Source organism: Anopheles nili, chromosome 2, assembly GCF_943737925.1.
Source record: "Anopheles nili chromosome 2, idAnoNiliSN_F5_01, whole genome shotgun sequence".
Classification (NCBI taxonomy): Eukaryota; Metazoa; Arthropoda; class Insecta; order Diptera; family Culicidae; genus Anopheles; species Anopheles nili.
Genome location: NC_071291.1, coordinates 50,870,583 through 50,891,745, shown reverse-complemented (window position 1 = coordinate 50,891,745; position 21,163 = coordinate 50,870,583). Strand labels below are relative to the sequence as shown.

General features: G+C 37.8%; 4 protein-coding genes across 5 annotated transcripts; 1 reads left to right on the top strand and 3 right to left on the bottom strand.

Annotated features, from left to right (window-relative positions):
- Positions 1 to 4,214: 4,214 nt before the first annotated feature.
- Positions 4,215 to 9,810, bottom strand: LOC128732277 (WD repeat-containing protein 19). The gene is made up of 11 exons (XM_053825459.1): positions 9,796 to 9,810; positions 9,568 to 9,725; positions 8,786 to 9,508; positions 8,209 to 8,689; positions 7,995 to 8,123; positions 7,333 to 7,909; positions 6,933 to 7,215; positions 5,585 to 6,858; positions 5,228 to 5,514; positions 5,070 to 5,146; positions 4,215 to 4,460 (listed from the first exon to the last, which is right to left on the bottom strand). The coding sequence occupies exons 1-11, from the start codon at positions 9,808 to 9,810 to the stop codon at positions 4,358 to 4,360; spliced, it is 4,107 nt and encodes a 1,368-aa protein (XP_053681434.1). The 3' UTR covers positions 4,215 to 4,357.
- Positions 9,811 to 10,716: 906 nt separating this feature from the next.
- On the bottom strand, positions 10,717 to 12,805 carry LOC128732098 (rab proteins geranylgeranyltransferase component A). Its single transcript, XM_053825260.1, has 3 exons — positions 12,703 to 12,805; positions 11,441 to 12,628; positions 10,717 to 11,361 (listed from the first exon to the last, which is right to left on the bottom strand). Exons 1-3 carry the CDS (start codon positions 12,749 to 12,751, stop codon positions 10,844 to 10,846), a joined length of 1,755 nt encoding a protein of 584 aa, XP_053681235.1. The 5' UTR covers positions 12,752 to 12,805; the 3' UTR covers positions 10,717 to 10,843.
- A 1,492-nt stretch (positions 12,806 to 14,297) lies between these two features.
- On the bottom strand, positions 14,298 to 18,041 carry LOC128731390 (valine--tRNA ligase). Of its 2 annotated transcripts, XM_053824506.1 has the most exons (5): positions 18,000 to 18,041; positions 17,735 to 17,909; positions 17,361 to 17,528; positions 15,342 to 17,285; positions 14,298 to 15,279 (listed from the first exon to the last, which is right to left on the bottom strand). In XM_053824506.1, the coding sequence occupies exons 2-5, from the start codon at positions 17,903 to 17,905 to the stop codon at positions 14,425 to 14,427; spliced, it is 3,138 nt and encodes a 1,045-aa protein (XP_053680481.1). In that variant the 5' UTR covers positions 17,906 to 17,909; positions 18,000 to 18,041; the 3' UTR covers positions 14,298 to 14,424. The 2 variants fall into 2 exon arrangements, with proteins under 2 accessions (XP_053680481.1, XP_053680480.1); XM_053824505.1 differs by lacking the exon at positions 18,000 to 18,041 and having other exon boundaries at positions 17,735 to 17,970.
- Positions 18,042 to 18,534: 493 nt separating this feature from the next.
- LOC128722174 (pyruvate dehydrogenase E1 component subunit beta, mitochondrial) lies at positions 18,535 to 20,934 on the top strand. The gene is made up of 6 exons (XM_053816014.1): positions 18,535 to 18,835; positions 19,164 to 19,325; positions 19,386 to 19,572; positions 19,662 to 20,006; positions 20,097 to 20,177; positions 20,259 to 20,934. Exons 1-6 carry the CDS (start codon positions 18,653 to 18,655, stop codon positions 20,360 to 20,362), a joined length of 1,062 nt encoding a protein of 353 aa, XP_053671989.1. The 5' UTR covers positions 18,535 to 18,652; the 3' UTR covers positions 20,363 to 20,934.
- Positions 20,935 to 21,163: the final 229 nt, after the last annotated feature.

Sequence of the window (21,163 nt, the reverse complement as noted above, 5' to 3'; positions counted from 1 at the left end):
GTGCATGAAACATGAGAAGAAAAAAAACAAGATATTAGCGAAAATTCACAAAATAAAACACTTATTCATCACTTATTCGTACAAAAGGATTTTCCGACTGACCGAGACACGAGTTGATGAGAATCAAAGGACATGCAGTTCTGCTCATTGAAGCTCTCCCCAGTTGCCTTTTACCTAGGAAAAGAATTTAATTTCACCGGAAGTGAAAGTTCTGAAGATCGATGGGAAAATTAAATCGAGTGAGTTTACTAAGAGTCTATTATTAACGACATTTCCCTGGTTTATCTTTTACACGCACTATACACAGTTTTCTATGCCACATTTAGACTTTTCACTTAAATCATAACACTTCCATCACATAATCCTTATTCCATTTCAGTTTTATTCAGATTTACAATCTGCGCTATGTAATACTCATATAATTCATTGGTTTACATGAGGCGCGTGTTGAATGAAGTAAATATTTGAATAGCACGCATGTACGTAACACTCCTCACACAAAAAAAATCCTCCCGTACGTCATATACACTGTTGCTTTTCGTAATTTTTCTCCAACACAAGTGGACTATCAGCGCACCACTAATTAGTTGTGTTTTTCTTTGTAGCACTGCGAGCACTAGACTTTGTAAGTGTTTTTAATCTCGATTTACCCGGAGAACTTCGACAGGCTAGCATGTACATCTTGTGTTTTACTAGCAAGAATTATGAAGTTTGTCGTTCAGACGAAGTGAGATTCTCTCACTTAGGGTGCATGAAGATTGATCAAGGTCATTAGTTAAATGTTCGAATAAACTTCACTGTTTCATGATTTATCAATCATTCAATGCAAAATGATATCAATTACATTCAAGCAGCAAAATATCGTATCCATCATATATTTATTGATTTAACAATAATATACGATTGTTAAATTCATTAATAAGTAATGTTATACTGTTTAAAAAAAACGAAATTAATCAAATATGATATCATATTAATTATGAAAGTACAACATGCTTTACTAGAACTGCGCTAGAAAATGTAGTGATAAGTTTTTATAAAAGTTACTACATTCAAGGGCCCTCTTTCCGAACGCGAGACAATCTCACCCGGATGTCAAAAGTAAAATGAATACATTGTTGTAAGCGTCGTCTACACGCATTGAAATTTGAAGTTATTTTAGTGATTGCATGGAACAATCGAGGTAAATTCACTCGTAGAACATGATGCTTTAGGTTTGACCAACAACAAAAAATCGACAAAATTATGCGGAATGTGATACTGCAAAACCTAAAACTGGCTGCAGTTGTTTAAGTTTTTATCTTTAGACACTGAAGGAACAAGATAAGATCCAATTATATTGCAACTAACTAAACACATGATGACCGTTAAAAAATAATATACTGTGGAAGGAACAGGAAAGTTAAAAAGAACGGAAGTGAGATCGGGACAGAATAATAGATATACTGAAGTGAAACAAGTGGTAGGAAGAATTTAAAGCCGTTGTTGACCCAGATATATGTTCAAAATAGAATGAATAGAAGAGGTCTGCCGTGCAAAGTACAAGAAGTAAAAAGCGAACTAGTCATCAAGACGATCGCGAAAGTAGCAATAAAACAAAGTAGTTTACAAAAGAGACAAAAAAATTTTGATCACCAGTACTGGAAATGGTAGCAGAAATGTCCACTTCAATTCTACTGAAAAGTTAATTAAATGGAAGCAAGCATATTTACGTAAAATATAGTTTTTGCGTCAATACGATTGATGAAAAGGTATTGGCTCATAAAACAAATATGTTTTCTTTGCAGATTTGATGCTTTTGTGGTTTGGTTAAATTTGTTTTCAAAATGACTGTTTAAAATGTTGCAGATATTTTTAAAAAATATAAAAATACAAACATGTATAAGCCTTCGCATAAGTCTTATAAGCGAAGTATTCTAGAAAATTAAACAATAAATTAATATGCTCTATTATGACCGGTTGGAATATTGTTGGCGTTGACTTGTTGATCCAAGCTTTATGATATTTTTAAATATAAACTGATTCAGTTTTGTACATTGAGTATCGTGCATAATATGCTTTGTAATCACTGCTGACATCTAATCAGGGATGATGGCATCTACAGATCAATCGATCGATTGATTCTTTCACGGTCACCTTGAACGCTGCCTGGATTCATTACCACGTTCCAAAAGAATATTATTTAATTTTGCGAACATAATAAATTGTAACAATTCTGTAAAAAATTCCCTTTTTTTGCTCTGGTTATTTTGCGGAGAAATCGGTGAAATTACAATTGAAAGACCCTCTTGAGAATAGGTGGCGAAAATCAGGTAGATAGGGTTAATATCAATGATATAGAAAAAAAGTTTCTTTACTAGGTGAAAGCGATAGATAATTAGAGATATAATGAGAGAGAGAAAGAGAGAGCGAGAGAATGTAAGAGAACCTAAAATAAAATATAGTAAAAATTTATCAACAACAAAATCGGAAAGTCGAGTGCATGGATATGAAAGGATTCCAATGATTCGTGCAGGAAGGAGTGCAGAAGAATATAACATGATGTGGGATTGAAATCTGTCTGAGGTTGAGCCTGCCTTAAGAATGGGAAAATACATATTAATTATCGACACGAATGAAAACTATTTAATATAAATAATCGATGCTTTCATTTTTAAATGATGTATAAGATCTAAGTCGCCCACATTGTATCGCTATTTTTACGCACAATTTAACGGTTGTTCAGTGCAACGTTCGTGACAGAGAGAACGTTTCAAACACATTACGCCTTATGAAAAAGTAAGAGTGCTGGTCAATAGACTTTGATTCTTTATAAGTATCAGTCGCAAAAATTTTCAAGTTCCGCACGCTCTATTCAATTAAACTATAAAATTGAGTTCAGTCCCCCAGTTATACAATATAAAGTTCTGTCCGGTATTCCTATTGGTGCAATTCGTTCGTTCTGTGCTGTTATTCCAATACGCAACATTTTTTCGAACCATTCGCTCTTGGTGAATTGTATTCGTAAAGCCGTACTCGCAATGGTGAACAGGTCGTCGAAAAGTTCGTCATCTACTTCTAGCTCGGATCATAAGGGAATCGTTCACAGGCTGAGAAAGTATCCCTTGACACACAATGGCGATTGTATAGTATTTATAATGCCCGGCAAGTGCAACTTGGATCTTCTGGGAATCTCAAGAAATACCATAAGAGGGAAATGAATGTAGCTACCCCTGAATATAACAAGAATTGCCACGGTTCAATCGGTCTCTCGAATAAGTACGCATCAGTCTGATGGATCTGCAACGGCCTTTCAAGGATTAGATCAACATGATATCACAACTGAAGAATATCTACCGTTTGATGAAAATATCCCGCATTCCCAAGGCGTGATTTTCGAAAAAGCTACCACTTGTTGGAACCTCTTGACAGCAACGGGAACGATTTTGTTTTGCGTTTAGCGTTCTCCCAACGTTGGATCGACGTTAGTGAACCAAACACCTGGATGAGTGGTTGATATTTATCTGCGTTTTGATGATTTGCTGATGAACTTTGAGGTTACGCAGTTTGAATCCGTCGAAGAAGTTAAGGAATTTTCAGAAATGACTACCTTCGTAAAGGTCTCAAAAATCTACCAAAGCTTGCATGTGTTACATGTCACAGAACCATTACAAAAACTAACCGAGTCAGCCCGGGATATGGCTATCTGCGGCTGTTGGAAGGAAATGCCTTTCAGCTCATACAAAATTATCCAAATCTAAATACGGCCAGGCCATTCTTAACACCTTGCGTGCCAAGCGTTTTTTTAGGAAAGTGCACAAAATGCCACGATTCAAGCGATTCTTGCTCATACGTCAGAGCCTCGGTTGCACTGGCTCTAATTCTTAACGTTCTACGTTTGTGATGAATTTTTGGTTTTCTTTGCATTCATTCGTATTTTAATTCGGTCACAAATGCGATAAGTGAGAATAATAGCTGTTCTAAATATTCAAAAATTGCATTTTAAAATGATGCGTTTTTGCCGTAACCCAAAAATGGGTGACGCACTCGATTTTTTCCGAATTTTCAATCAATCCAAGAACGGTGGCAGCTCTCGATCTTTTTGTTAGATAGCCAGGTCAAATACACGTTTTCTCAAACTGTTTAATTTTGTTCTGTTTTTGTTTTCATGCATTCTTTAATAGAATCACATAGACCTATTTTTGCGTATTTCATTTGTTTGATTGTTTAAACCATATTTATTTACATATATAATTATGCATTAAAAAAAACTTATGTTCTCTAACGAAAGTATCCGTATTATCAATAATTGATGACAATTAATAATTACAAAACTTTGCAGTAATAGCTAAGCCTAGCATAAGCCAAATGCAGTACCTTAAGTGTTGATGTACGGCTGAATGTCTTCGATGTCCACTAGCCGCTCGGGATCAATTTTTTCATTGCACATTGGACAATGATTGTTGGTCGTTTCCAAAACTCTATAAAAAAGATCAACATTAGTTTCTATCAGATATATTGATTGCCCAATTTTCCTGTGTATTACATCCCATATGTTTAAAACTGATATTCATGCTCATAAATAAAATAAAATCGAAGTTGTTTTTTTTTTTTTAATTTTAAGTTAAATGTCACACCCACAAGCGTCCAACTAAACATTTTCAGAAAAAAACTTTAGTAATTTTGTTCTTTATGATTTTTTGTTGAATTTGATTTCTTCGCCTTCATATTTACCAAACCAACTTCTTCATCCTTCTATATTATCTCCCCATATAATATGAAATGGATAAGGAAGCATTATATTTTGTTGTGCTCTCCCTGAATGAAAGGTGAATGAATGAAAAGGCTTCATCTCTTGTTTATCGCTACTTTCGCTTTTTCCCTAGAATTCTTAAAAAATATTTTAAAAAATCTTACTTAAATAAATTGATTGGCGAGTCAATCAGTTCGTCGATTTGTACATCAACTATTTGCGGCTGTTATAATTAACGTTTACCCATTTTTTTATAAATCCCTAATTAATAGACAGATTGTTAGACACGGGTTTGCTATACACAGGAAAATGTGGTATTTCTAACAACGAAGAATACTTTTTAAATTCCTCTTTCATTGCAGGAAAATCACATTCCGGACATGCGGTTATATCATCACGTACTAAATGCTGACCCTAAACATGTGAAACAAAATAGTTAAAAAAATCAATACTCAAAGTTATTCTTAGGCATATTTGATAGAGTTGTTTACTTGCCGTTGCAATACAGATCGGTAACGTTGTTTTGCACTGTCCGCAAACTATGAGCATGTTCGGAAGAAGCGTTTCACAAACAGGACAAGGGCCAGATTCTTGTTCATTCTCGTCCTCCAGTTGGCCACGTGGAGCTTTGCGAACAATGGATTCTACTTTCTTGGCATATTTACCATCAATCTGGCTACGATATTCGGACCGCATTAACATGACCGCGTGTTCAAAAGCAGATTTTCGAAGAGTTGTTCTATGACATTCGATAACGGTGGAAGTTAAAATCGGAACAACGTCTGAAATGATTACAGATAGAATAATGATTATGCTATTCTTACACTGAGTAGTGCGAGTAAGTATACGTACGAGAAGGAAATTGAGATATATGTTTCGCTATTTCAAGGAGTAGCTTTGCGGCCAACAGATGATTACCACGTTTAACATGAACTCTGACTAACGTGTAGCGATGTAGCAGTGCTAGCGTACTTTTCATATCAATCGAAATAGTAAGCTGGTTGTGCTTTAATTCTTGATACATAGAAAACAACAAATCGTGCGCACTACGATAATTTCCTGCGATCTGTTCTTGATTGGCAATAATCATAGCTGCTTTGGCTGCCTCTTTGAATTGACGTTTAGCCATGTAGAGACGAAACAGTAGCTTTGGATCTTTCGGGACACCGTCCGACTCTCCAAGTAGATACTCAATTAATTGATTGGACAATTTCTCGTCTCCAGCAGTTGCAACGCAATCTATAGCTAAAGATAGCGATGTATTTTCGTCATTTCCAACCGATGCAGCTTTTAGTAACAATTTCAAAGCTCTCGAGTAATCTTTGCCCAAAAAATAATACTTTCCGGCTAACAAAGTATACTTTTCATTGTCAAAAAATTCGGCAAGTAGAAGAAAGTCACTCGATTTAGCTGAAGAACTATGCTCCAACACTTCGCCGTAGTATATAATTTTGTTTTGTTTCTGTGCTATAGCGAATGCTTCTGTTATGCAGCCGCAAAGTACGAGAAATTGAATCGCAGATTCGTAATCACCATGCTGTTCAAAATATTTCGACAACATTTTTGATCCTTCGATGGAACGCGTTTCAAGCAAAATTTCCGATGCAGAATGTGGATCATCGAGATGCTGTAAATAGATTCTCACAACTCCATCCATATCTCCGGCTATTTGGTAGCTGGTGATGGCATCCGCAAATTGCCCTTCGGCTTCCTTTGCCTTCGCGTAAGTTGCATGCAGCTTGAGACTTACGACATGGGGTAAAATGTGATCAATTTTTTTCCATTGCTTCAACTGAATGAAAATTTCGGCGGCCTTGTCCCAACTTTCTCCTTTCTCAAGCATAGTAGCTGCCTCAGATAAATGACCTGTAGCAATCATCGCTTCACCGCACTCGTTGTACAATTGTTTGTCGTTCAACTCTACAGCCAATTGGAGGCCTCGGCGTACATCACCACATTTAATGCTTGTCCGTGCAATTCCGGCTTTGCATAGTTTAATATGTTGATCGTTTAGTTGTTGTCGCTGCTTGAGTTTTAATTGTTCTTCTTGAGATGCGGCGTTGTTTCCAGCTTCAGCGATTTTAAGGCCACGTTCAAAATTCATCAATGCTTCTGTGTTATTTCCGCTACAAAAAATAAATTTTGAATAAAAATTATTTCGACTTAAATTGAATAAATTAAATTAAGTAACCATACTTACGTAAATTCCAACTGAGCGCCGTATTCACGCGCGAGAAATGGTATCTGTTCTGGAGCGAGAGTATTTGCCAATGCCATTGCTTGATCCCATTGCAGAAGATCGCGACACAACTCAAGCGCTTCTGATGGATTTCCGCTTTTAGTAAACAGGGTTTTTGCATCTTCAATTTCATCTCGCAAAACTGCACAAAATCCAGCGAGCGTATTTAAGTCCTCAATTTGGCTTATCTCTTCTAACGCACAAACCATAGCAACGTCTCCAATTTGACGATATACTTTAATTGCTGTAACATATAAAATTCAATATTCAGAAATAATTACAGTAAAGTATACATATTGCTCTTAAATGATAAATCATGACATAAATATAAGTATTAAAAAAATCGATATCGCAAACGTACCAAAAGAAATGTTTAGGTCGCCAATCGCAGTCATTCCTAAGTTGTTCCATTCCTCAATATCGTTAATAAGTTTGCAAAGTTCCCAAGCTTCAGCATATTTACGCATAAGCTTTGTCGTACGAAGTTGTTCCTTGACATCGCGGCCCGGTTTATTGGAGTGCGTGTCCAACACAACAGAGGTTAGCTTTCCCCCGTTCCCGTAGAGACATAAGTCTCCATCAAACAGCATAAGAGGAATCTGTTCACTAATTAAAGATGTTGTTCCTACTTTTTCAACAATTTTACCCCGAACTGATATACGAACAAAAGCATATGTGATACAAGATGTACGATCATTTGCCACAAATACGTGGGATTGCGAAAAATCCCACATAACACCCGTACAATGTTTTGGAAAATCAGGAATTCGCAATGATTCTTCAGATGCGGCAATAAACATGAAACCTAAACTGTGATCATCAATAAACACCAATCGAGTTCCGTCAACATCAGGATAGATGGCTCGTATTCCGGCCTGATGACGGTATTGCAAAACCGTAGACCAACTTTCAAGCGAGAAATATATTACGGTTCCGAGCTGCAATATTATGAACACATTTTTTGAGAAAATTTAGAGATATTTACAACCATGCAAGCTGTCGTTTTCAAATTAATAGTCTTACATCAGTTGCAAAAATTAAAAAATCATTCGTCATTCCAAGGCATGTTATAACAGATTGCGCAATTCCTCGTATTTCATCAGGAAAAATTTTTGGCTCACGGCTTTGAGTGGTTTCGTTTGATGATTCAACCTAGTTGTTTGGAAGACAAAAAGAGACTTATTAACATTTCAACACTGTTAACATTGATATTTTACTTTTAAAAACAAATCCTTACTGAATGAAGCATTATTTGCCCGCCACAAAGCACTGCACAGTATTCTGAACTGAGAGCAACCTGTTTAATCTCCGACATGTACTCACGATCCCCGAGTAACAGTGGACTGTCCTTAACAGAACGACCCAAATCATAAAACCAGACGTGATTGTTCATACCACATGCCATGTGATATGGGCCAATTGTCAGAAAAGAAGGTTCTATTTCGAGTGGTACAAGTATTGGTGGTGATTTTTGCCGATTGGGAGTGTAATGATAGATAGCTATCTCCGCTAAGCTAGATAATACTGCAATTCTTGGAGGCGAAACAGCATAAAGCGAATGGAGCTTTGTTACAAACACACAAATTGCACCCTGGGATGTCGTTACTCCAAGCAGTTGTCCGTCTGCACTCCATTCAACATGTTTCAGTGCTGCTTGATCAGGCAAACTAAGAATTTTAACTGTTTCTTGTAGATTGCTCATGGAATGTATTTTTATGCTGGAATAAATAAACCATATGAATGCCAACAATATCATTTATAAAACTACAGATACATTTAAGGATTAATGATAAATTTTTTTTGTTTGTTCTTACTTATTATCGCCACATGAAGCAATTAACTCCAGTTCTTTGCAAACCGCAATGCTATTTAAAGAATCGCGGTGGTTCTTTACTTGCCATAATTCTTGGCCGACCTCACGCGGATGCGTTGAAATGGCTACAACATGGCCTAGGCTAAATCCCAATAAAATATAGCCATCCGCGAACCATTTGTGTTGTAGTAAGGATCCATAACGCTGCTGAAACCCTAGTTCAGTAGGAGAGTCCGGTTCGGGAAGATGATAGAGGAAAAGTGTTCGTTTACCTAAAATCATACTGATAGTATTTTCGCCTGGGACACGTTCGTCGGTCTTCATTTCAGCAAAGAACATATCGCTTGGGGTATCACGTAGCTGAATCGACCTTAGAGTGTCACCCTCTTCATTGCTCAATGAGAGATATTTATCCTCACTGCCAAGAGCTAGTATATTTTCGGTAGACCAAGCTCCGCAAGTGATACGTTTTGTATGTTTCCCAAGAATTGGAATGCGCTTAGTGGAAATATGATTGTATATCGATAGATTACCACGCGATGTCCCAACAGCCAATACAGCGACTTTTTTAGACCATATAATACAGCTTGGCAGGTCCCGAAGTCCTATATCAACGGTATGCTTTTTCTGGGAATTAGAATCCCATATTATGAGCTGATGTGAATTAGCCGTAATCATAGCTAATATATCTCCATCTCGATCCCAAGCAAATCCAGCGCAAAGTCTGCAAAATAAATTAAAACTTTGATGAAAATTATGATTCTACCATCCTAGGCTGCATACCCTTGCAAAACGATCCGTTCCTGCAGCTGACCTTGCCGGTTGAATATCGCCACTGTGCCATCACTACCGGTGCTTGCTAAAAGCTGTGCTGAAGCGCCAGTTTGCCACAAGAAATATGCATCCCCTTGACCGTGGGGTTCTTCATGGCGATAAAGAACCTAGACAACATTAATATAAAAATGCCACAGCTTTATGCACAATAAATGAAAAGAAAAATGTAATATTTACCTTTTCACTACTCATTGTACGTGCAGTTTAAGTGTATCAGTAATATTTATGGTACAAAATTTGTGAATATTATGGATAGCAACTAAGCTTGAAATAAAATGTATGTAGTGTCCAAACAAGCAATCAATAAGAGATGAAACATTAAGCAATTTTATTTGTGAATCGACATTGTTTAGTTTATTGTTAGGTTCAAAACTCCGTTGCTATGGTAACAAAGCAGACAGCCGCTAGTATTGATGCATTTACACTTGAAATTATAACCGCTTTTTTGAAACGGCATTTGTGCTATTGAAGTTTGCCTTGTAATGTTATTTCTATATCATTTCAAATTGACTAACAATCCAATGAATGCCGCACTTATGTAGATAAGTTTAGAATAATTTACACCAAAAGCCGTCAATACAGGTGTAACGTGAATGGAAACAAACCTGTGATAATTACTTTCTGTCACTTGTCAATGTCACCTGACATTTAGGACCTGGACGTTTACTGCTCTAAAATATACGGTGGAACATATTTGGTCAAATTCGTTTCTTGTTTGGATTTTTGATAGCTTTATAATTAATTATACCATTCACTGTGGTATGGCATATTTCTAAAGAAAAAAATTGGAAAAATTTATTGAAAGTTTAATCAAAGCATGTCTTAAATTAATTAATTCCTGTTTTACGGCGTTTATTGATGAGTTTTACTGTTTATTTTCTTTTAAACTATAGATCGTTTATAAGCATTGATAGCTTGGTGGAAAACCATTGGAAAAATAAATAAACATATAAAAAATAGGTTACAACAATAAATTACCCATTTTTAACATGCATGACCTGTATTCGGCTCATTGTATAAGTATAGAACTAAATTAAGAAAAATATCACACAAGCACACTGTGCAGCAAGATAGGGATTGATAATCTAAATCAAATATTTTATTGCACAATGCCAAAACGCACACTTTATTTGAGCATTCGCGATGATGCAGCAAAAGCCATAAGCATATAAATTCATCTATTGTGTATAGCTGGCAGTTTTGCTTCTACATTCTTAGGATTTTTTCATTTTATCTTTTCAACACACTCTTCCGCTTTATCAATTGAATCTTCCTTTGCTTCCTGAGCCAATACAGTGTCTATTTCTGTTTCACGACAAACATTGGTACTATCGACGGAGTCGCTGGTATTGTCTTTCAATGTATATGATTGCTCTATTGCTGGTTCTTCCTCTTCAATAATAATTTCTTCCGGATCTGGAGCCCGCGGAAGGAAGAGTTCTTCAGGATACAATTCATTGAAAATGCTTTTAGCTTGTAATATACTATCGTCATAGTCAAGTTCGTGGTAGGGTCCACATGATAGATGCATGCCAGATGGAAGCGAAACCTTAGTTTCAGTACAAAAACCGCAATTGGGAATGTTGAAATAAGCTTCATAAAGTATGGTTGAAGTAGTATTTTCCTTTTGTACACTTTCTTCATTCGGTGATGGAAAATCATCGCTAAGGATTTGTGAAATATATGGTCTTAGATCTGCTTCAGGATTTTCTGTTACAGCTATAGTCGTTACATGAATCAGATCTGTAAAACAAAAGAAGCACATCTCAGCAAACAATCTGCGAATAAGTTATTGAACAAATAATTGTAATCACAAACTTACAAATGTCTTTTGGACATGTTCCACTAGTGTGAGACATCTGAAGTATGGTAGCTCCATCTTTATGATTGTTCGTGGGAGGCAGTTTTAATATTGCCACACCTCCGCCACCAGTATTCTGAGATGTTCCACCTAAAGGCACATTGGTCAATATCACTGCACGAGCAAGCATACCGCATATTTTTTGCGTTTCACGTGCAGTAGTCGTGCTATTTATGAACATTTCTCGTGATAAGTAACCTTGTCCTACTATCAAGTACTTCGACCTGATAGTTTGCTCTTCACAATTGACCGATTCGTATTTTATCCCGTTCTCAGTGGTTTCAAAATTAATACCTTTAACTGCTTTACTTAGACAATAAATTCCACCAAAAACGGCACAAAGCCGACAGAAACATTGCGGTATTTCGCCACAACCGTACACAGGAAAAAGGAATGGACTGTTTCCGTAGTGTCCGAGGCTCATCAAAAATTTCTTCACTGCTGCTAATCCTTCACGACACGGAGTACGGTCATTTCCCATAGCAATAGCGTATAGCACATAATGGATAAGATTCGGCGTTAATTTGTGACTTTGCAAGTGTTCCAAAAATGTTTTTCGATCTATATCGTCTTGTAGGATGGTGGTATCGACGGTTTCATCGTACGAAGTACAGCTTTGAAGGAACTTCATTAGAAGCCGTTTTTCAATCACATTTACATCCTTGCTGATAAAAACATCTGAACGGGAGCATGGAACTGTCATGATCCTGCCATCCCAGATTGTGGCGACTCGATCTAGTGCACGAAATTCAGTATAGCGACATATATTGGATGATATCAACAATTCCACCATGGAGCCCCGAGCATAGAGTAGTTTCGGAGTGAGATCGATATTGAACCTACGAAACTCCTGTTCAATTCGTGTTTGATTCCATCCATCTACATCACCGTTTTCGTCGAAATTGAACCATTTTTCTTTTCCATTTCGTACGATTGTTGAATGTGAGCACAAGGGAAGAAAATTATTGATCCCTGTCAGTACCGTTTTATCTTCACGTTCGCTGTTGTGCTCTTTGAGCAACATATATTTTCGGAATGATTCAAGGTTGAACGAAGCCCAGTAACCACCGTAGTAGTCATTGGTGTCCAGATGCAGAACTGTTTTGCCAATTCGACTCGCAGCGGCTGCTACGATGGATTCCGTTAATCCTACACCATAAAAACAAGGCATTTTATTTTAGAACTTTTGTTGATTAGCCAATATTTGTAAGCCGACGACTCACCAGTACCAATGACAATTACATCAAATGAATTGGGAAGGTCTTCTTCCATTATGATTAAAGATATTTTCTTTGTTAGGCAAACAACCTCAGTCGAAGCCGAGAAACAAATAGGTGAACAGCAAAATAACTACATACTCATGGAACATACGTACATATTCGAGATAGTTATGAAAATATAACTGACATATGTCAATTGTATAATAACCACAGCCAGCAAAATCTAAAAACAACTTTCGGTGTGAAAAATTTGAACGGGAACCGTCAAAATGAACCGATGAATTTACCTCACTATTCGAACTTACAAAACTGCAAAAGGTGGTAGAATAGACAAAATGGACAAATGGCTCGGATTCGTGGTACAGTAGGCTGCAGGTAGAGGCGAATGTAGCCAAGCTGGCTCAAAGTCTCTTTAAAAATACACAAAAAAAAGTAGGCTGCAGGAATTAGAAACGGTGGAAAGGGGATCGGAATCGAACTTTCCGGGCGAAAGCTCTTTCAAATGGCAGCATTTTTTGTGGACGCGGAAAATGTACTAAAAATGATAAATATGGAAGAGAAAGTGTGATCTTTCCTAAATGGCTCAACAACTGGTATACGGTCAAGACTTGTCTTGATAAAATAAGGCTTTTTATGACTTGATATTATCTTTTACCTGGATAGTACTATTGAGTCCAGTGTACAAAGGCAGGATCAACCGAGATTTGAGCCCTTAACCATCGTGTATTTGTGAACCACGCTAGCGCTTCAGATATCGAGTCTCTCCAGTGCGATCTTTCGGACGACAGAAATCTGGTTCAAATTTAGTGCGTTTCACCAAACAAAGCAAAGATTAATGAAATTTTTAATCTTCCTCATTGGGGGTGGCGGGCTTCATAAATGAAATGCGAAGATTCGGGTTTCCCGGTTGACAGGTGGTCTTCATCTAGAACCTTTTTTTTAATAATTTCCGCTACAGGTGAGGGGTTCCTCACTTCGTGAGAAAAGATTTTTAATGAGGTTTTATCCGTCGCGAATCCCGCTTTTCTCGATACCTATCTAATTATCGCAAGAAAAATCTCTTCAATGAAGTTTTTCTCGTTTTTGCACAAGAAACGTTCAATGCCTTTTCTCGTTAACACCTTGCGTGCCATGTCAGTCAAAAAGTGACTGACGGAAAATTTACTAGAATGCCATGTCATCCATTTTTGGGTTACGGCAAAAACGCTTCATTTTGGCACGCAAGGTGTTAACAGGAGAAATACTTTTGAAATAGATTTTTCTCGCTACGTAACCTGCTGCACTTGCTCGTCTTTTAGAGATCTCATAAAAAACCATTCGAATGCGGCTTTGCTTTGAGACACGCTTTACTCGTTGGAATTTTGCTATTACGAAAAACATGTTTTTCCGTTTCGATGCACGCTTCTTTCTTTGTCGACCCATCTTTAATAATGAAATCATGCGCGTGTGCGTGTCCTGCGCAACAATAAATATCCAACCCATCCACGCTTACTATTACTGTACCCTTAAACACAAGCCGAAACCTTAATCTTATATAACGGTGGTTATCATTTAATATGAAGAAGTAATTAAAGTTCCAGATCATAAATTATGTTTAGTATATATTTTAGAATCGAGTTCAAACAATAACATACATGTTGTCCCATAATATTTGGATATGTAATAGATATAAGAAAATAGACCATATATGAGACAATAAAAAAGAAATAGCAAAATGCAAATCATTTACATGATCTTCAGTGTATCAATTGCAACGGATAAACGCTCAATTTCCACCTTTGATTGGTCGAGTTTTTCTTGATTTGCTTTTCTAATGTCCTCTGGTACCTTACTTGAGTAATTCGGTACAATCATTGCATGCTGTAGCTTGGCTACTGATTGTAGAAGAATTTCTTGCTTTTTCGTCATTTTCTCGATTTCTTTATCAACTTCAATTAAGCCCTTTAACATGAGATGCACTACACATTGCCCAGAGATAGTTAAAATTGCGCAACCTGATGGAGGTACCGTGCCGAAATGAACCTGAGAGAATGCCATCGTTTGCAGTTCTAGCTGGAACCTTTCCAAGATGCTACGAACACCCTCGTCACTGCAGATAAAATATGCATCTGTTTTAGTCTTATTAGGAATATTGTAATCGCTTCGTGCAGAACGTATGTCGCGAGCCGTTTTTTGAACAAATTCAAATCCTTTTTCAATTGCTTCATTTTTCCAACAGCACATCTTCGGCTCTGGAAAGGGTGCAACGCAAATACTAGCCACGGTTGCATAGTCTCCCCTAGGCAATCTCTGATACAGCTCTTCGCTTATGAATGGCATGAAAGGCGATAAGAGTTTCAATCCCAAATTCAGACAGGTATAAAGTGTTCGACGTGCTGTAGACTTCGCATGTTCATTATCCGTTTGAAAAACGGCTTTTAAACATTCCAGATAAATGTCACATAGATCATAAAGCCAGAAGTTGTAGCAAGAATTGGTTGCCTGAGCAAATTCATACTTTTCGAAGGCGCGATTTGAGATCTCAATACAACCGGCAAGCCGTGAAAGTATCCACCGATTAATTTCGCTGCCAGTGTCATCCTAAATGAAGAAATAAAAAATTAGTGACACAGTCATACATTTTTATAATTATATAAGCTTACCATGTTTGTTATGATATCGTACTTTTCGGAACCCGGGAAATACATTAGAGCAAATTTTGTAGCATTCCATAGCTTATTGCAGAAGAATCGATATCCTTGAACACGTTGAATATCTAAATTGATATCTCGTGCCTGTGTCATATACGCGCATAGTGCAAAACGCAGCGCATCTGTACCACATTCGGGAATGCCACTGGGGTAGTCTTGTTTCTGGCCAGATTTGGCTTTCTCTATTTCTCTCGGATCAAGGTTAGAATCAAGCAACTGCATGTGTAATCCTTCAAGTGAAATTCCTGTTATAACGTCCATCGGATCAATTACGTTACCCAATGATTTAGACATTTTGCGGCCATGAGCATCACGCACCATTGGATGGAGAAATACCTCCTTAAAGGGAAGTTTACCAAGGAGTGTCTGTCCGAAGAACACCATCCGGGCTACCCAGAAAAATAAAATGTCATGTCCTGTTTCTAACAACGTTGTAGGATAGAATAATTTTAAATCATCCGTATTGTCCGGCCAACCAAACACGGAAAACGGGAATAGGCCCGAGCTGAACCATGTGTCAAGCACATCATCGTCTTGTTTGAGCGTGATAAGCGATTTATCTACTTTCAATGAAGAAACTGCCTTCTTCAGTGCTTCGGCTTCCGTTCGACCAACAAACCAAAGGTCTTCATCACTCAAATTCTTTGGCGCTTTTGATGGATCCTTGAAAACAACTTGATAAGCCGGAATTCGATGACCCCACCAGAGCTGCCGTGATACACACCAATCACGGATTTCGTTCATCCAGTGATACCAGGTCTTTGAATGCACCTCAGGGGTGATCACAAGTTCGCCAGTGCGAACAGCTTCTGTTGCTTTAGCTGCCATTTCATTGCACTTCACGTACCATTGCGGTTTTATTAAAGGTTCTACAATATCTTTTGATCTTGAGCACACTGGCACTACCATCGGGTTATCTTTTGTATCGCGATATAAACCCTTTTCCTGTAGTGCCTTCAGAATAGCTTTACGCGCGTCAAAGCGCTTCATACCAGTGAATCCATCATTGTTACCCGTAATTATCCCATCATCGCTGAATATTGTGATAAACGGGAGATTATGCCGTTTTCCGACTTCATAATCGTTTGGATCATGCGCTGGAGTAATTTTTACTGCACCCGTTCCAAAAGTCATTTCAACAAACTCGTCACATATGATGGGTAGCTTTCGGTCGCAGAATGGATGTTGAACGTATTTTCCTTGCAAGTGTTTGTAACGCTCATCATTGGGATGCACTGCAACGGCTGAATCTCCGAGCATAGTTTCAACGCGTGTCGTTGCAACCACGATTTCTTCCTTTTCGCTGCCCACTACTTTGTAGGCAAATGAAACAAGTACCCCAAACTCTACTTTCTCGGCGTAGCCTGGTATAACCATTTGCGTACGTCCTGTAACTTCTACCTTGTCTACTTCGATGTCAGAAATAGCTGAACGTAATGTGCAGGACCAATTTACCAGACGGCTGCTACGATAAATCATTCCCATTTCGTGCATTCGAACGAAAGCTTCCGTTACTGCTTTGCATAATTTAGGATCCATAGTAAAGCAGGCTCGATCCCAATCAAACGAGGAGCCTAGCTTTTTAAGTTGATGATAAATCCGATCACCCTTCTCGTTACGCCATTGCCAAATCTTTTCGATAAATTTCTCACGGCCCAGATCGTGTCGTGTTTGTTCATGCTCTCTCCACAGCTTTTTTTCTACGACTACTTGTGTTGCAATTCCAGCATGGTCACAACCTGGTACCCATAGTGTTGTGCGGCCTTTCATACGATGCCATCGTGTTATAGCGTCTTCGATGGCATTTGTCAGAGCGTGTCCAAGATGCAACGAACCAGTGACGTTCGGAGGAGGTATAACCATTACAAATTGACCATTTGGGTTGTTCAATTTGCGCTACAAAATAATAAAAAAGGGTAAAATATGTGTCATGACTAGGTAGTACAACAAAGTAAACTCTATAATACATACCCCATATTCAGGCTTGAAAAATCCTTCCTTCTCCCACCAGCTATACCATGCTGCCTCCACATACTGTGGGCTATAAGCGTCCGGGAAAGGCCCAGATAAATCTTTTTTTTCACCCTCCTTTGATGAACCAGTGTAAGTAATTGTTTCTTTTGCATCTTTGACTTTTTTCTGTAAAAGTTTGCAGAAAATAGCGATTGTTAATTGATTCTTAAGTATTGATTTCGCAGCTACGGCTGCAACGAGGCCAATGCTTACGAATGCACCTTTCACTTTTTTATACAACATATAAAACGAATTCACATACTAGCGTTTCATTCTATCTGCACCACATATAAAAGCAATGTATGATGCAATTTTTAGATAATATTACGAACCTCGGTTTTTGGTTTCGCAGACGGTTGTTGCTCCTGCTGTTGCTTTTTATTCAACTTTTCCTGCAGTTTGGCCAACTTGGCTGCTTTTTCTGCTTCTTTTTTCAGCTGTTTTTCAGTTTCAACCGGTGCTGCGGCATCGCTTACTGCCTGACTACCAGTTGGATTCATCATGATCCTAGAATTGTTATACATGCGCAATGTTCAATATTCGGTACAATTTTCAATAACTGGATTTTCATCAACACGTAATGAATATATTTCTTACAACAATACTATAGTTTTAAACTTATAACTTGCGCTGAAAACTCCGGACGTGCACAGTTAATCACCACGCGAGCGGTTTTGTTAAACGTAACGTAAGAGGTTAGATCATATGAAATATTTTGACATAATAATAAAGATATTACAGGGTGTATATTTCTTATATATCGCTTTGTTGAAATGTAGGCAAGCATAGTTTTTGAACATGTTTTGTTGTTGAAAAATTTCGTAGTGTTAACCTCAGCTTTAATTCAGCAATAGATCAGAACTCACTACATGTATATAGACAGCATATAAAGTATTCTTTTTTCTTTTAGAACAATAACCGATTGTCTCGGATTCATCATGCAATATTGAAAAATAATAGATTTCTGTTAATACAGAACTTTACGTCAAAACGTAAAATGTCAAACTGGAGAATGTTTCATTATCCTTTCTGTTGGTGTAGGTGTAAGGAATTGTCGGTAATAAAGTTGACGTCTACGGTGTGCTCAGTGGTAGTATTGTAACTCGCGGAATCATAACCGATTCGCAGATTAAAAACTACTACGAACGAGCGACCCATTCTGGCTGTTGGGTATTTCTGTGTTATTTCCTTCCCTGACCAAGTAGCGCAGCGAAAAAGCTGTGTTGTTTGAAGTGCAACTCGAACCAATAATGATGCTTGCTTCCGCTGTACGTAATTTATCACGTCGTTCGTTCTCGACCTCTAAGGTAGCTGCGGCTCAGCAATTGACTGTCCGCGATGCCCTCAATGCAGCGCTTGATGAAGAAATGGAACGGGATGAGAAAGTTTTCCTGCTCGGCGAAGAAGTTGCACAGTATGATGGTGCATACAAGGTAGGCAATTGTAGCTGAATCTATAGTGAATATATAGTGGTTGATTACTTTTCACTTCTCACGGGAAGATACAAAGATGCGATTACGTAAACATATACCGATGTTATTTTTGCATCGGAGCAAAAAAGAGGGAAATATGTTTGAGGGCAAAGAAGGGTCATAGTTGTAGTGATATGTGTGTAAAATGAGTACATAAAACATATGATTAAGTAAAAGTTATCTAATCGATCTATGAAAGCTACTACCGGCAAAGACGTCCTGCCAGAAGGGTGTGCGGCTGATAACAAACGTCACTAGTTCTAATGGAAGTTTGTTTACGTTCGGACAGGTTTCCCGAGGTCTATGGAAGAAGTACGGAGATAAGCGAGTAATCGATACTCCTATTACGGAAATGGGTTTTGCCGGTATTGCTGTTGGCGCAGCAATGGCTGGATTGCGTCCTGTTTGCGAGTTTATGACTTTCAATTTTTCGATGCAAGCCATTGATCAGGTAACTGTTCATTTTACCCGCGAAAGATTTTTGCTGATGATATTTATAATTCTTTCGTAGGTCATTAATTCGGCTGCTAAAACGTTTTATATGTCTGCTGGAACTGTCAACGTTCCGATTGTTTTTCGAGGTCCTAATGGAGCTGCAGCAGGAGTCGCAGCTCAACATTCACAATGTTTCGGTGCATGGTATTCGCACTGCCCTGGGCTTAAAGTTGTCTCACCATATGATAGCGAAGATGCGAAAGGTGAGAATATTCAAGACTTGATTCCCTGTGGGATTGAGTTTTTTTATTTGAAGCATTTTGATCATTATTATTGTTATATTGTTTGGTAGGTTTGCTCAAAGCAGCAATTCGAGATCCAGATCCGGTAGTGGTGCTGGAAAACGAGATGTTGTATGGAGTCGGTTATCCAGTTTCCGATCAGGTTTTAGACAAGAATTTTGTGCTGCCAATTGGAAAAGCAAAGATTATGCGACCGGGAAAACACATTACGATTGTTGCACATTCGAAGTCCGTTGAAACTGCGTTGCTGGCTGCTACAGAATTGGCGGGTAAGGGCATCGAAGCAGAAGTTATCAATCTACGATCACTACGTCCACTGGACTCGGATACTATTTTCAAGTCCGTGCAAAAGACACACCATCTTGTGACAGTAGAACAGGGATGGCCACAGAGTGGTAAGAAACCTTTTTGATAGCAATGTGAAAACATTTCATCAAAGTAAGCTAATTTTGTGCACGTGATGGTACTTTTTTGTTTCATTCCAGGAATTGGTTCAGAAATTTGTGCGCGTATTATGGAGCACGAAACATTCTTCCATCTGGACGCACCAATATGGCGTGTCACTGGTGTGTATTGTTATAATGTTCTAATTTGTGTATATTTTTATTTTTTCGAATGCATCTTTTACCTTTTTTCATTTGGAACAGGTGTCGATGTTCCTATGCCGTATGCGAAAACGCTCGAAGCTGCCGCCCTTCCCCAAGTACCTGATGTTGTCACTGCCGTTAATAAGGTGCTCGGTGTGAAGTAAATCTCATTTACTTCTCAAATATTGCATGTATTTCTCGCCTTGTATGCAAAAAGACCACTAGCAAAGCTGAAGATGCCATGCATATTAAAGATTTTTTTTGGCTTCGTACACAGCAGTTGAATCATGAACAATGGTTTTTAAGTTGAAATATATTTTTGCCATTTCCCAATAAACTAACAATTTTCTTATATTTCGAAGTAGTACAGTGATGTCGCGACATATGCGATCAAAATTGAATCTTAAAGCTTGACAGAGAACATCATTTCGTCAAGCACTTTTAATAGTTTAGAAGATGAGTATTTCTTGTTAGTCTCAAAGGCTATATAAATAGATTTTCGTAGGTAGATGAAAAGGTGTTAGACAGCCAGGGTTTATTTATAATGATTTCTCTGAGATTTAAATCTTTTAATACCATTCTCATTTACAAGAAATATATTTTTGTTCGTATCCGTCGGGAAGCATGAACCACTTTTAATTAAGCCTTAAGTCATATATCAGCTAGCTGTATATCTTCTGGAAATATCATTGAAGCTACAAAGAAATCACAAACAACAATTGTAAATAAACGAGTTAAATAGAATCACCAAAGTTTCATATGAACTATCAAATTTACGAGAAAAAAAATTTAGCCGCCGTTCTCAAATTATGGTTTGTATCATATGAAACACATTATATAGGTAAAAGTATGTGGAGTGGGGTTAGTTGGGAGAGTGGACCACTCTCATTTTTGAACTCGTCGATCTTACATGGTCCAGACACCAAAACTCTATCCATAATTGCCGCTCTTATTCATTTGCTGCA